The 14,386-nt window shown below is 47.4% G+C and overlaps 1 protein-coding gene across 2 annotated transcripts in view; it reads left to right on the forward strand.

Annotated features, from left to right (window-relative positions):
• The first annotated feature begins 832 nt into the window (after positions 1-832).
• Ap3d1 (adaptor related protein complex 3 subunit delta 1) overlaps positions 833-14,386 on the forward strand; it is a 51,419-nt gene continuing 37,865 nt past the window's right edge. Inside the window, exon 1 of one of the 2 annotated variants that reach the window (XM_090338840.1) lies at positions 833-1,175. In XM_090338840.1, the coding sequence (XP_090194966.1) occupies positions 1,080-1,175 (96 nt within the window). In that variant the 5' untranslated portion in view covers positions 833-1,079. The remainder of the gene's footprint in view (positions 1,176-14,386) is intronic. The other variant, XM_090338830.1, reaches the window with a different exon arrangement.

Here is a 14,386-nt window from a genome sequence, read left to right on the forward strand (position 1 = left end):
GGACAGTGCTCAGGCTTCGAGTTCAAGCCCCACGACCCACAAAAGTAAAACAGGAAAGAAACTATAATGGCAGGGTTTCTGGGTGTTGCTCAAGGCTGGGCCTAAACTCCTGCGATTAAATAATCCTCCTGTTTCAGCTAACCAAGTAGTTAAAACAATCAGAGTATGTCATCTTCGGCAGGCTATTTTATTGTATTTAATTTGTGGTAGGCAATCAAATGCAGGGTCTTAGTAGAAAGCACTCTACCAATGAGCTACAGTCCCAACTTTTATATTTAATGTGGAGGACATATAGCTAAAACTTCCTTTTTAAATCAATTCTGATACTGTTGTGTGTGTATTTTGTGAAACTGAATGGGGCCAAACAGACTGGTTCGCCACCGCGCCACCGCGTGGATTTGGAGGTTCTCAGGCAGCGTCACCTTTCCGATTTCGCAAAGGAGGAGCTAGGATTCTTCAGGAACTTGAGGAATGAGCGCCACGTGGAGCCACGCCCACAGCTGGCTCCGCCCACACGAAAACCCGCCCACATATGTCACTTAGCCCTGGGGAGGAACAGGCTTGCCGTTTCTCAGGGGCGTGGTTAGAACCCGGAATAAGGAAGTGGGTGGAGTTCCGTAAGATACTGACCAATGAGAGAACAGGACTCTGAAAAGGAAGGGGAGGAACGGAGTAGCCCAAAGGGCGGTGTCCGACTTGACATTGGGTTGCCTGTCGTCGTCAAGGAAACCGAATTTGAAGGGCGGAGATTCTAGGAAGGCGGGGCTTCCGGGGGCGGGCCGCCTAAGACCCCGGCGGCCGCTGTCAGCTGACCTGCCGCCATCTTGTCCGCCATTTGCGAGCGGCCGGGAGTGGGAGCCCGGGCCCTAGTCCAGCGGGTGGCGACTCCTGCCCGCTGCTGCCGCCGCCGCCGCCGCAGCTGCCGCCGCTCCCCGACTCCGCCGCCGCTCTGGCCTGGGCGTGTGCTCCACCGCGGTGGCCGGCAGCACAGCGTTCCGCCGGCGGCAGGCACGGTCCCCGGGCCTCTTGACTGCTCCGGGCCGGGGTTCTCCGGGGACCAGAGCCCGTGGGCCGCCGCGATGGCCCTCAAGATGGTAAAGGGCAGTATCGACCGCATGTTCGACAAGAATCTGCAGGACCTGGTCCGCGGCATTCGTAACCACAAGGAGGACGAGGTGAGCCGCGCTGCTCTCTGGCCTGCCTAATCCTGGTCACTGTCTGGGGCCCTGCCTGCCTGGCCCCCTCGGCCTCCAGCCTAGCCCCTGAGTCGCTCCCGAGGCCCTTCTCTGGCCTCGGGTCCGGCCCTGCCTGCCTGCCTGCCTGCCTGTCTGTCTGCCTGCCTGCCCACGGGCGGTAGCCCGGCATATTCTCTCCCTTCCTTTTCGCGTCAATTCACCCGTGAGTAGCGGTCGTCTGTCTACTTGGGGGGGGGGGGGGGGACGACGACAAGTATGTCCATAAGGCCGGGTGTCGGGCCCTGAGGCTGGGTGAGTTCTCAGGTCTGCCTTCACACCTCCGCCAGTGACCCCAGCCAGCCCCACCCCAAAGCGGCCCTCGCAGGTGCTGTCTCACCTGCATGCGTTTCTGAACCGGGGGGGGGGGGGTGCCTGTGCGTCCCCGGACTCTGGACGGCGGACATGACATCCTCCTTGGGGTCCACAGGTTCCCGCTGAAGAAAAGTCTTCCCCATCAGCGAAACATGCATGGGTCCAGGTCATTTTCTGGGTCCTGACAGTAAACTCCAAAGGGGATTTCAGGCTCTCTAGACTCTGGGCCCGAGCTCCCAGGCAGGTAAGGCTGCCTGTGGTTGCAGCCTAAGCACACAGAAAGGTGTGGTTGGAAGTGGCGGGTGAGGGGAGGAGGGGGTGGAATAGTGGAATGAGGAAACCCAGCTTCAAGTAAGAACCCGAAAACCAGGGCTGGAAACGGTTTTCCAGAAGTAGAATTGTAGCTGTGGGCTTCATTTCCTTCCTCTCTATTCCCTTCCCCCAGCCTTTGACCTAGATTAAGGAGAACAGAGATAGTGGCTACTCTGCTTTTGGCTTCATTGAGGGATACCATTTAGGCTGTAGAAGTAGTAAAGACTTTCTCCTGAAAAGAGAAAAAGTCCTGAATCAGGGCAGCTATCTAATGCTTTGATAGTGACCGTTCACTGTGAGGGGTCATCAAAAGGGGTAGAAGAAGGAATTGACACCTAGTGCCCATTCCCTGGTGTGTGTGGGAGGTTCTGCTTTCGACACATTGTCGCACTTTTCCAGATCCTGTGACTTCTGACATTGGTGAGGCTATTTTTGCTCCGCCTTTCCCTCCCCTTCTCTCCTGCCTCTTTGTATACTCTACCTAGATGCTTCGGTTACAATGTGGAACTAATCTGAGTGTCTTTAGTTTCCTTATGGAGTGGAGGGAATAGCTGATTAGCTAGGCAAATTAGAAATGCTGTTTTCACTGTCATGGCTGCTTTCTTCCCTATGAGGGTCTAACTCCTTATTCAGTGGATAACCTGGGCAACCTGTTTGGGTACTGTGAGTGAGGATGAATGACACTACTGATTAGCATAGGTTTCCTATCTAGACCCCTCATCTTCCTTAGGCAACCCTGGAACACACGCCATAGGATATTGCTCTGTTCCCTCTATAATAGGTTTGAACCCAGGGTCTTGCTTTTTTTTTTTTTTTTTATGAGACTCAAACTTAGTATCAAACTCACTATAAATGAGCTCTCACTCATTGGCTGGCACTCTACCACCCATGCTTCCAACTCCTTGCATTTTATTTTTGAGATGAGGGTTTTGTTTTGTTTTATTTTTTGCCAGTCCTGGGCTTGAGCTCGGCCTGAGCACTGTCCTTGGGTTTTTCTTAAAGCTGGAACCCTACCATTTCTGGCTTATTCTAGAATGTGATACTGAGGAATTGAACCCTGGTCTTCATGCATGCTGGGCAAGCACTCTACCACTAGGCCAAACTCCTGGCCCAAGTGTTGTTTTGTTTTGTTTTGTGGGGCTTGAATTCAGGGCCTGGTCACTATCTCTGAGTCTCTTTGTGCTCAAGGTTGGAGCTCTACTATTTGAGCCACAGCTCCACTTCTAGTTTTTGAATGATTAATTGGAGGTAAAAGTTTCATGGGGACCTTTCTGCCCAGGCTGGCTTTGAGTCGAGATCCTCAGACCTCAGCCTCCTTAGGAGCTAGGATTACAGGAGTGAGTCTTGGGCATTCATTTAGAGATGGGCCTTTTATTCTGTGCCCCAATCCTACCTAGCCTATCTCATTCTGGGATCACAATTTTGTGCCATTGTGTCCAGCATAGATGCTTGGTCTTGAGAGGTTTGTACATGACATCACTTAGTTCTTTTTGTTCTCTGGGATCAAATACAGAAAGCCATTCTAGTCTTTTTTTAGGGTGGGGGGTGGGGGGACTAGTTCTGGTGCTTTAATTTGAAGTAAGGAGACTGAGCCTAAGTAACTTCTTTCAGCTCTCCTGAACCCTTCAAAATGGGGCTTTTCTGTATTCTCACCGTACAACAAACTCAGGGCCTGGGTGCTATCCCTGAGCTTCTTTGCTAAAGACTAGTGGTATACCACTATGATAGAAACTTGCATTCAGCATGACCAAGACATAACCAAGACTTTAAAGCTCCTGTAGTAAAGCAGGGTAACCAAGTGGAATTATGTTGCATGGTAGACATTATCTTAGCTGAATGACATGAGGAGAACCTCATTTGATCTGTTTCGATCTGCTTTCTCCATTTTTTTTTTGTCAGTTCTGGGACTTGAACTCAGTGCTTGAGCACTGTCCTGGAGCTTCTTTTGCTCAAGGCTAGTGCTCTGCCACTTGAACCACCGCACCACTTCTGGCTTTATTTGTGTATGTAGTACCAAGGAATCCATCCCATGTACATGCTAGGCAAGCATTCTACCACTAGACTACACTGTAGCTTCTGCTTCCTCTTCTATAAAGTGGGATGATTATTGCCTTTCCCCTCACTGAGTAGGGTGGAATAGTAATATATATTCTTTTCAAACCAGGTGTCCCAATCTTTTTTTGGTGGTGCTAAGGATGAAGTCTAGGGCCTTGTACCTGGTAGGCGAGTGTTCATCACTCAGCCACACCTTCAGCCTTGTACTTTGTGTTTGTGAAAATATAAGAAGGTCTGACTGGTGTTTCTGAACCTTCTTAGTGTGGCTGGCTTTTTACGTGTTCCCTTTTGAGAAGCACCTCAGTGGGTCAGATGTTCCTGCAGCAGAGCCTGCAGGTCTGGGGGATGAGGTCCACAGAGGACACCTGCAAGGATGCCTAGCCCTTATTGCCTGGTGCCTGGCTTTTAGAAACTTCTGGAGACATCATCAGATGGAGTGTGACCTTCCCTCTAATTCCTCTTGGTAGCATACCAAGAGGTGGGTCTCCCAAACCTCCAGTCCTCTTCCAGGGGAATTGTGCCTTATCTGCCAAAGACCACACTCTGCATAGCTGCTCCAGTAGTGTCTGAGTATACAGGGACACCAGGACATGTTTTTGCAGGTCCCCTTGGTCTTGAGGCCAGGGCAGATTGCATACTCATAGACTTGCTTTTGAGGTCTGGAACAGAGCTTTAACTTGACACATGTACTGGCTAGCTCTTCTTCTTCCTCTGTAGCTGAGGTGACAGATGTGGACCATCACATTTAGCTCTTTGTGTATGGTACTGGGGCTTGAACATGGAACTTGAATGCTTAGCTTTTTCTTTTTTTTTTTTTTTTTTCCAGTCCTGGGCTTGAGCTCAGGGCCTGAGCACTGTCCTTGGACTTTCTCAAGGCAAGAGCTCTACCACTTGAGCCTCAGCACCACTTCCGGCTCTTTTTTCTATGTATGTGGTACCGAGGAATCGAACCCGGGTCTTCATGCATGCTAGGCAAGCACTTTAACCACTCGGCCAAACTCCTGGCCCCATGCTTAGCTTTTTCAATCAAGGATGGCACTCTACCACTTGAGTCACAGTACCATGTCAGCTTTTTTTTTTGCGGGGGGCGGGGAGAGCATAGGGTTTGAACTTGGCCCGGGCACTGTCCCTGAGCTCTGTAGCTCAAGGCTAATGCCCTACCCCTGGGCCTGGGCAGTATCTCTGAGCTCTTCAATTCAAGGCTACCACTCTACCCTTGAGCCAAACTCCGCTTCCCATTTTCTAGAATTGGAGATAATAGTCTCAGGTCCTTTTGTGCCTGGGCTGGCTTCGAACCTTGATCCTCAGATCTCAGCCTCCTGAGTAGCTAGGATTACAGGTGCTATCGAAAGTACCCAGCTATCCACTGTATGTGTGTGTGTGTGTGTGTGTGTGTGTGTGTGGTGTATATCGCTCATGGGATTTGACTCAGGGCTCAGGCACTGTCCCGCAGCTTTTTTGCTCAAAATTAGTGCTCTACAACTTGAACCATATCTCCATTTCTGTTTGTTTGTTTGTTTGTTTTTGGTAGTTTATTTAAGATAGAGTTTCGCAGTCTTTCCTGCTCAGGTTGGCCTTGAACCAAGATCTTCATATCTCTCAGTCTCCTAAGTAGCTAGGATTATGCAGGCATGAGCCACCAATGCCCAGTTATTCAGCTCTTTGTTCTTGTTAATTGTAGGGCTTGAACTTAGGGCCTGGACATTGTTCCTCAGCTCTTTTTTTTTTTTTTCTTTTGCATCTAGGCAAGCACTCTACCACTAGGCCAAACTTCCAGCCCACTTCTGTTTTTTTTTTTTGTTTGTGGACAGTGCCCAGGCCCTGAGTTCAAGCCCCAGTACTGACCCCCCCCAAAAAAGAGAGAGAGAGACAGAGACAGAGAGAGGGGGAAAGAAAAGAAAGAAATGTACTTTTGCTGGGTGGTAGTGGCTCGTGCCTGCAATTCTAGCTATTCAGGAGGTTGAGATCTGAGGATCTCAGCTCAAAGGCGGCCTGGGCATGAAAGTCGGAGAGACTCATCTCCAATTAACCACCACAAAATCAGAACTGGTGCTGTGGCTCCAGTTAACTCATCAAAAACTGAAAGTGGAGCAGTGGCTTAAAGTGGTTGAGTGCTAGCCTTGAGCAAAAGAGCTTAGGAAGGGGCCGGGAGTTTGGCCTAGTGGGAAGAGTGCGTACCTAGCATGCATGAAGGCCCAGGTTCAATTCCTTGGTACCACATACACAGAAAAAGCTGGAAATGGTGCTGTGGCTAAAGTGGTAGTGCTCTAGTCTTGAGAAAGTCCAAGGACAGTGCTCAGGCCCTGAGCTCAAGCCCAGGACTGGCAAAACAGCAAAAACAAAAAACAGAAGTGGCACTGTGACTCAAATGGTAGAGTCTTCAGCACAAAAAGACTCAGAGACAGTGCCCAGGACTTGAGTTCAAGCCCCACAATTGCCCCTTCCCACCCCCCAAAAATCTCATTATTGTGTGGCTCTGCCTTAGCTTCCCAAATACTGAGATTATGGGCATGTGCCCCTACTTTTTTTTTTTTTTTGCTAGTCATGGGCTTTCTCAGGACTAGTGCTCTACCACTTAAGCCACAGCACCATTTCTGGCTTTTTTTTTTTCAATGTATGTGGTACCAAGGAATCAAGCCTGGGTCTTCATGCATGCTATGCAAGCACTCTTACCACTAGGCCATACACCTGGCCCTTGTGCCCCTATATCTAGCTTAGGCCCCTCCTCTTATCTCTATCCCTTCCTTGCTTGTTTCCACTCTAGCACAAACTTTTTTTTTTTTTTTTTTTCTGTTTGTCATGGAACTTCAACTCTGGGCTGGGCTCTGTCCCTGAACTCTTCAGCTCAAGACTAGCGCTGTACAACTTGAGCCACAGCACCACTACTACTACTACGACGACGACGACTACTACTACTACTACTTCTTCTTCTTCTTCTTCTTCTTCTTCTTCTTCTTCTTCTTCTTCTTCTTCTTCTTTTTAAATAGGGTCTTGCTGTGCTGCCTAGGCTGGCTTTCAATTTCTGGACTCAAGTAATTCTCTCATTCTCCTGAGTCGCTATGACCATAGACCTTACATTTCTGTTTGAATCCTTTTTTCATTGATTTCATTGCCTTCTATAGCTCCCTCCAACTGAAGACCAAACTCAGGGCCTTGCATTTGCCAGACCAGGGCTTTTCCACAGAGCTAAATCCCCAACCCCTGATTTCATTAACTTAATCTGCTGAGACTAGAACCCCACCCTAAAGATGCTCTTCCTTTTGGCCAGCCATCTGCTAGCAGGTACTGTCCATTGATCAGGCAGGCTGTTTTCCTGCCAGTACCCACCAAACAGGACCTTCTTCCCTAGAGATCCTAATTTCTAGCACCTTGCCATATCCTAGGTTCTTTGCCTCAGAAATGGGAATTGCTGCCTCCTTCCTCATAATCTTCGTGTTTTCTAGTTCCTGTGTGATATGAAGAATTGAGGGTGACTTTATTGTGCTTAACTAGATACTGGATACCCAAGAGTCCTGTCTGGAGATCATCCTGAATCTTACAGACCTACTGTCACCACAGACACCTTATAAGAGGCAGACAAAAAGCCAGGCACTGGTGGCTCAAGTCTGCAGTCCTAGCTACTCAGGAGGCTGAGATCTGAGACTTGTGATTCAAAGCCAGCCCAGGGATGAGAGTTCATGAGACTCTTACCTCTTAGTAATCACAGAAAAGGGCACAAGTAGAGGCTGGGAATAAGGCTTAGTGATAGAGTGCTTGCCTGGGATGTATGAAGTTCTGGGTTCGATTCCTCAGTACCACATAACCAGAAGGGGCCAGAAGGGGTGCTGTGGCTCAAGTTGTGTAGAGTTCTATCTAGTCTTGAACAGAAGAAACCCAGGGATTGCCTAGGCCCTGAGTTCAAGCCCCCAGGACTTAGCAAAAAAAAAAAAAAAAGGAAAAGCTAGAAGTCGTTCTGTGGCTTAAGTAGTAGAGTGCTAGCTTTGAGCAAAAGGACCTCGGGACAGAGCCTAGACCCAGAGTTCAAGCCCCAGGACTGGAGTAAAACAAGAAAAGAGGGCCAGAAGCATGGCCTGTGGGTATAGTGCTCACTTAGCATGCATGAAACACTGGGTTTGATTCCCCAGAACTAAATACACAGAAAAAGCCAGAAGTGGTGCTGTGGCTCAAGTGGCAGAGTGCTAACCCTGAGCAAAAAGTGTCCAAGGAAAGTGCCCAGGTCCTGTGTTCAAGCCTCAGGGTTAGCCAAAAAAAAAAAAAAAAAAAAAAAAAAAAAAAAATGGGGGCTGGGAGTTTGGCCTAGTGGTAGAGTGCTTGCCTAGTATGCATGAAGACCTAGGTTCGATTCCCTGGTACCACATACATAGAAAAAGCTGGAAGTGGTGCTGTAGCTCAAGTGGTAGAACTCTAGCCTTGAGAAAACCCAAGGATGGTGTTCAGGCCCTGAGTACAAGCCCTGGAACTGGCAGCAACAAAACAACAACAAAAATATATCTAGATTGCTGCATTTTTCTAGCCCTTAGTATAACAGTATTTTCACTTGGCTCAAGTCTTAAAGCTTTTGTCTAACAATCATGAGGCCCTGACTTCAAACCCCAGTATAGACAAATGGAATAAAGTAAGATGGGGTTTGTGTAAAATCTCTCATATTTTAGAAGCGGAGCTTGATTGAGTGCTGTCCCTGAGCTTTTTTTGCTCAAAGCTACCACTCTACCACTTTAGCCATAGTTCTACTTCTGGCTTTTTGGAGGGTTAATTGGAGATAAGACTCTCATAGAGCCAGGCACAGTGACTCATGCCTATAATCCTAGCTACTGAGGAGGCTGAGATCTGAGGTTCGAGGTTCAAAGCCAGCTTAGGCACTAAAGTCTTTGAGACTATTATCTCCAGTTAACCACCAGAAAACCAGAAATGGCGTTGTGGCTCAAGGGGTAGGGTGGTAGCCTTGAGCTGAAGAACTCAGGGTCAGTGCCCAGGCACAGGGGTAGGGCGGTACCCTTGAGCTGAAGAGCTTAGATACAGCACCCAGGCCCAGAGTTCAAGCCCCAAGACTGAGAGAAAAAAAAAAAAAGTCTCACATTGTCCTGCCCAGGAAAGAAACTACAACCCTCATATCTCAATTTCCTTTGTGCTAGGATTACAGGCTTGACCCACTAGCCCCTGGCTCAGCTGAGTTCTTTTAAAGGTCAGGTCTCCCTTCAGCCTAGGATAGCCTTGAGCTCTTGCCTCAGATTCTGGTGCCAGAGTGAGAGTTGTACACTACCATACTACTCCCTTTTTGTTTTCTCTCTTGCTGTGCTTAGGATAGAATCCAGGTGCTAAGATTTGAACACAGGGCCTGGGTATTGACCTTGAGCTTTTACGCTCAAGGCTAGCACTCTACTTCTTGAGCCACAGCTCTGTGTCTGGCTTTTTGGTGGGTTAGTTGGAGAGAAAAGTCTCATGGACTTCCTTGATCAGGCTAGCTTTGAGCTATGATCCTTAGATCTTACCTTCCTGAATAGCTCACAGGTATGAGCGACCAGTGCCCAGCTTGAGAGTCTTGACTTCTGTTAACTAGTAAAAGCCAGAACTGGAAGTTTGGCTCAAGTGGTAGAGTGTCAGCCATCACGGAAAAAGGTAAGCAAGGGGACGTGGCCCCGCGTTCCAGCCCAAAACTGGCACAAAACAAAAACTGTTACCAGTCTTGGAAAAATGTTGTTCCACTGTACTCTTTAGTAAATTATAACAAGAAAAAAAGTCTCTACTGTTCAGCACCAGCGATGCAGCATTTATTGTTGCTTTTTTAAATAGTCCTGGGGGTTAAACTCAGGTCCTTGAGCTTCCTAGTGAGGATATAGAACCTGAGAATAAAGATGGTGAGGTGACTGTGATGTTTTCATTCTAGATCATTTCTGTACTAACATCAGGTAATTTTTTTTTTTTTTGCCAGTCCTGGGCTTGAACTCAGGGCCTGAGCACTGTCCTTGGACTTTCTCAAGGCTAGAGCTCTACCACTTGAGCCTCAGCACCACTTCTGGCTTTTCTCTATGTATGTGGTACCGAGGAATCGAACCCTGGTCTTCATGCATGCTAGGCAAGCACTTTATCCACTAGGCCAAACTCCCGGCCCTCATCAGGTAATTTTTTTTTCTCTCTGCTTTTCTTGAAGCAGTGTTGTATGGAAAGAAAACTTAACCAGAAATGAGTGCTGTCAGGTCCTCCTAAAAGCCAAGGGGGAGCCCCAGGATGGCTATGCATGCCTACTTATGTTCTGTTTGAACACTCATGTTCAGTATTCTCTGCTATTCACATGGGCTGCAATTGTTGTTTCAGTGACAGATAGCGTATTTTATCCTGGAAAATGCCTCTATCCTGTTTCTATAGATTACTATCCTGTGTCAATCCCACTCACCAAACATGGGGGGCTAGTTTCTTCACATGGGGTTATCCTTTGATGTTTACTTTTTATCTTTTTTTTATTGAAAGATTTTATTAACAGATTTTTTTACATATTTCAAATGTCATGTTTAACAAAATGAGTATTCAAGAAGGGAATATATATGCAGTCACGGGCACGTAGATTTTAGGACGTAATTCAATTTAAGATGAGAGTTTGTATGTCATATATATGTTTACTTTTTAAATTATTGGCAGGGGGCCGGGGGTTTGGCCTAGTGGTATAGTGCCTGTCTAGCAAGCAAGAAGACCTGGGTTCTATTCCCTGGTACCACATACATAGAAAAAGCCAGTAATGGTGCTGTGGCTCAAATGGTGGAGCTCTATCCTTGAGAAAAAGTCCAGGCAACAGTGCCTAGGCCCTGAGCCCAAGCCCTGGGACTGGCAAAAAAAAAAAAAAAAAGTCATTGGGGGTAGAATCCTTGCAAGGGGCAGGAACTGAGGGTCCCTTAAATAGCAATCCCACCCACCAAACAGGAGGGACCAGTTCCTTTAACATGGCGTTATCCTTTTGATCTTTTCCCTTTTAAATCATTAGCAGTGATGTCCTTGCCAAAAACAAGAACTGAGGGTCCTTGGAGTGGGGTTTAGTAACTGGAAGCACATTGGAAGGATATGATGGCACTTGTTCCATTATGCCAAGTCTTAATTATAAACTATTCAGCAGGATACTCTATGACTGGGAGGGCACAGAGCAGCAGCTGTGGTCCTTGGTACCATGCTGGTAGTAAAGATCTCAGGCTGGGTCCAAGTGTGGTCCTGGGGTGACAAGACAATAATTCTGGAGAGCAGCCTCCAAGGGTAAGAGGTCAGATCTCCAGGGACTTAGGGACCAGAGCCTGACATCTGTCCCTAGGGAACTGGCCTTGGGGAAGCAGTAGCTCTGTGGATAGTATGTTGGAGCGTGCAGCAGGGCAGGAGTCTAGTAATAGTGGCTCTTGATCCATTGTCAGACAACAGCGCCAGATCTCACACATACACATGAGTCAGACTTGTTGCCACGCATTACTTGACCTGGGGAGCCTGATGTGGGCATTCATATGCCATGTCCTGTAGTGACCTCTTCTCTCATGAGGGTCTTCAGCTTCTCCATGGGGCTGACATGTGATGTCTGCCTGGCTCAGATTGTGTTAGGAGCCACTCCCAGAGGAACATGTTCAATCATCTGGACTAGAGCATCCCTCCTGCTCTGGTCAGGGGGGCTTGAGTGGTGTCTAGTTAGAAGTGATGACTTAGCATCTAGAAGCCTACAAAAACCAAAGATAAAGGATACTGTACTTGAAAATCCTGCTGACATGCTTAGTAGCTACTCATTTCAACCAAAAAGAAGTCTGTCCACTATGGAATAGATAAATCCAATGTGATGCTTGTGTGCATGATGGGATGTCATGTGACTGTCACCACTGTCTAGGTCCAGAACATTCAATCACCATATTTTTTTTGTCAGTTCTGGGACTTGAACTCAGGGCCTAGGCACTGTCCTTGAGCTTCTTTTTGCTCAAGGCTAGTGCTCTGCAGTTGAGCTACAGTACTTCTTCTAGCTTTTTTTCTGTATATGTGGTACCAAGGAATCGAACCCAGGGCTTCATGCATACTAGATGGGCCCTAAACCACCTTTCTTTCTCCTTCCCTCCTCTTTCTTCCCCCTCCCCCTCCTTCCTTCCCTCCCTCCCTCCCCCTTTCTCTCTCTCTTCTGCCTTTTCCCTCTCTCTTTCTCTCTCTCTCTCTCTCTACTATCTCTTTCTCTCTCTTTCTCTCTCTCTCGCTCCCTCTCGCTCCCCCTCTTTCTCTTTCTCTTTCTCTGCCAGCTGTGGGCTTGAACTCGAGGCCCACTTTTTGCTCAAGACTAGCACTTTGCCCCTTGAGCCATAGTGCCACTTCCAGCTTTTTCTGTGTATGTGGTTCTGGGGAATCAAGCCCAGGACTTCATGCATGCTAGGTGAGTACTCTACCAATAGCTCATAATCCCGGTCTAAACCATCATGATCTTTCATGATCTTTTTTTTTTTTTTTTGATGGTGAGACTTGAACTCTGGGCCTGGGCATTGTCCCTGAGCTCTTAAGCTCAAGGATACTGTCCTGTCCCTTGAGCTACAGTGCCACTTCGCATTTTCTGGTAATCAATTGGAGATAAGAGTGTCCAAGCTGGTTTTGAACATCAGTCTTCAGATTTCAGCCTCCTGAATAGTTAGGATTACAGGCCTGAGCCACTGCGCCCAGCTTAAATAACCATATTCTTTTTTTTTTTTTTTTTGGTCAGTTCTGGGGCTTGAACTCAGGGCCTGAGCACTATCCTTGGGCTTTCTCAAGGCTAGAGCTCTACCACTTGAGCCACAGCACCATTTCTGGCATTTTCTATGTATGTGGTATTGAGGAATGGAACCTGGGTCTTTGTGCTTGCTAGGCAAGCACTCTACCACTAGGCCAAATTCCCATCCCTAAATCACCATTTTCTTGTGGGAGAGAGCTAGGCTGGGTCCCTATTGTTTCAGCACCATCTTGCTTCTTGGGGCCTTGGACCTTTTATGTCCGTGCTGTACCTTCACCCAAGAGTTTTTCAGAAGTCCGAAGTGATTTATCTTTAATGAATACATCTGGGAATTTCTCTCTGTATCTCTAAACCACCATTTTCTTATAAGCAGTCACCGCATCCTCTCCCTAGCCCTTGGCACCTGCAAAACTGACTTTTGATTTCTGGATGTTTCTTATCAGTGGAGCCACTTTGATGTCTGACTTTCTGAAATGGTTATTATTTTTTTTTTCTATGTATGTGGTACCGAGGAATCGAATCCGGGTCTTTGTGCATGCTAGGCAAGCACTCCACCACTAGACCAAACTCCCGGCCCCGGTTATTATTTATTTTTGTTAGTCCCTGATGCTCAAGGCTAGTGCTCTACCACTTTGAGCTACAATTCCATGTCTGGTTTTCAGGTGGTTAATTGAAGAGTCTTATAGACTTTCCTGCCTGCGCTGACTGAACCACAGTCCTCAGTTCTCAGCCTTCTGAGTAGCTAGGATTATAGGCATGAGCCACCAGGGCCTGGTTTGTAATAATAATGATAATAATTATCATAATTATTATTATTTCCCAGATTCTGGAACTTGAACTTTGGGCCTGAACCCTGTCCTTGAGCTTTTTGCCCAAGGTGAGGCTAGCCCTCTACCACTTGCGCCAGAGTTCCACTTGTAGGTTTTTGTGATGAATAGGAAATAAGAGTTTCATAGATGGGCTGGGAGTTTGGCCTAGTGGTTAAAGTGCTTGCCTAGCATGCATGAAGACCTGGGTTCGATTCCTCAGTACCACATACATAGAAAAAAGCCGGAAGTGGTGTTGAGGCTCAAGTGGTAGAGCTCTAGCCTTGAGAAAGTCCAAGGACAGTGCTCAGGCCCTGAGCTCAAGCCCAGGGCTGGCAAAAAAAAAAAAAAAAAAAAAAAAAGTTTCATAGACTTTCTTATCCAGATTCACTTCAATCTGAGATCTTCAGGTCTCAGCCTCCTAGTACTGGTGGCCACCTCATTATTGTTATCATTGGTATTGTGAATTTGCTGGTCCTGGGGCTTGAATTCAGGAACTGGGCACTGTCCTTGCACTTTCTCAAGGTTAGTGCTCTACCACCTGAGCCATAGCACCACTTTTGGCTTTTTCTGTGTATGTGGTTCTGAGAAGTCAAACCCAGGTCTTCATGCACACTAGGCAAGCACTCTACCACTAGGCCTTGCTCCCAGCTCCCGCCCCTCCCATTTATTTATTTATTTTTATTCTTTTTTTTTGTTGGTCGTGGGGCTTGAACTCTGCCGGGGTGTTGTCCCTGATCTCTTCAGCTCAAGGCTACTGCCCTGCCCCTTTGAGCCACAGCACCACTTCTGGTTTTCTAGTGATTAATTGGAGATGAGAGTCTCAGGATCTTTAGTTCCTGGGCTGGCTTTGAACCATGATCCTCAGATCTCAGCCTCCTGAGTAGCTAGGATTACAGATGTGAGCCACTGAGCCTGACTTTTTTTTTTTTTTTGAGACAGAGTCTCATTATGTAGTCCAG

Source organism: Megascapheus bottae, chromosome 1, assembly GCF_031878675.1.
Source record: "Megascapheus bottae isolate mThoBot1 chromosome 1, mThoBot2.hap1, whole genome shotgun sequence".
Taxonomy (NCBI): Eukaryota; Metazoa; Chordata; class Mammalia; order Rodentia; family Geomyidae; genus Megascapheus; species Megascapheus bottae.